A 1022-nucleotide genomic window follows, 5' to 3' on the forward strand; every position below is an offset into this window, starting at 1 on the left:
TAATATATATACACATATATGCTGGTATACATACATAATACACACGGATTACTCATTGGATAACGCACCGATCATTCGAATCCCAATGCCGTCCATCCGACTAGGATCTTCACTTCGGTGCTTGCAATTAGTGCAGAAGTTCGACGGAGGAAACACTTCTTCGTCAGGTAGAGCTGAGGAAGAGTTTTGATGTCATTGCTTTGCTTGCACTTGCGTGGCACCTCATTAATACTGAAGAAGGCTAAGGTGATGATGTGCTGTGGGATAACTGTGGGCATATGTATATATTGTATTAATGTTTCACATACATAGGACATCGAAACAACAGTATATACTTATATACTCATACAGGATGTTTAAATGTGATGGCTTGTGTTGATGATATTTTTTACAGTGCAATTTAACGGGATTACGTCGTCTTTAAGAGAGACAGAAACAGTAACCCAGAAGTCTGTGATTTGAAAGGGTTAATCCGTTTTCGCGGGAAACATCAGTGCTAACACTCGTATGACAGATCGTCAATCTCCATTAACGGAGAAAATGTCAGTCGGTTCTGTAGCGGCGTCAAAGAAACCTGCACGCAGTGCTCCCCACGAGGAAGGGCGGAACGGGGCTCGGGAAGCTTTCCTCGCGACGGATATCAAGCTTTTGGTCGAAGATGAACTCGTGACGAGAACTAATCCCGCCACAAAGATCGGAAGAGATGGTGATGAGAACCAATCCCAGTACGAAGATCAGATCAGCTGGCGAAAAGAACCAATCCTTCTGTGCAGATAAAGAAGAGGAAAGATGCAGATTCAGGGGAGGAATGCAAATCCTGAAGACGTTTCTCGAACAAATAGTCGCCGGTGATGAGGCCTTGGGTCACCGGCACGACCCTGCGGACAGAAGGCCAATCAGACCAGTGACTGTCGAGAAGCGCAAACGGCCAGTTAAAGGGAGGCGTAAACGAACAAAAGCGAATGTTACAACTTTCGTTTTCGTTGAAGACATGTTGGGTACTCAAGACGTGTCTCCTGCTA

General features: G+C 45.1%; 1 protein-coding gene across 1 annotated transcript in view; it reads left to right on the forward strand.

Moving 5' to 3' along the window:
• The first annotated feature begins 808 nt into the window (after window positions 1-808).
• Window positions 809-1022, forward strand: part of LOC119587353 (extensin-like) — a 21076-nt gene continuing 20862 nt past the window's right edge. The window contains exon 1 of the mRNA XM_037936098.1: window positions 809-944. Coding sequence (XP_037792026.1) covers window positions 809-944 — 136 coding nt within the window. The remainder of the gene's footprint in view (window positions 945-1022) is intronic.

The sequence above is a fragment of the Penaeus monodon genome, chromosome 22 (assembly GCF_015228065.2).
Source record: "Penaeus monodon isolate SGIC_2016 chromosome 22, NSTDA_Pmon_1, whole genome shotgun sequence".
In the NCBI taxonomy this organism is placed as follows: domain Eukaryota; kingdom Metazoa; phylum Arthropoda; class Malacostraca; order Decapoda; family Penaeidae; genus Penaeus; species Penaeus monodon.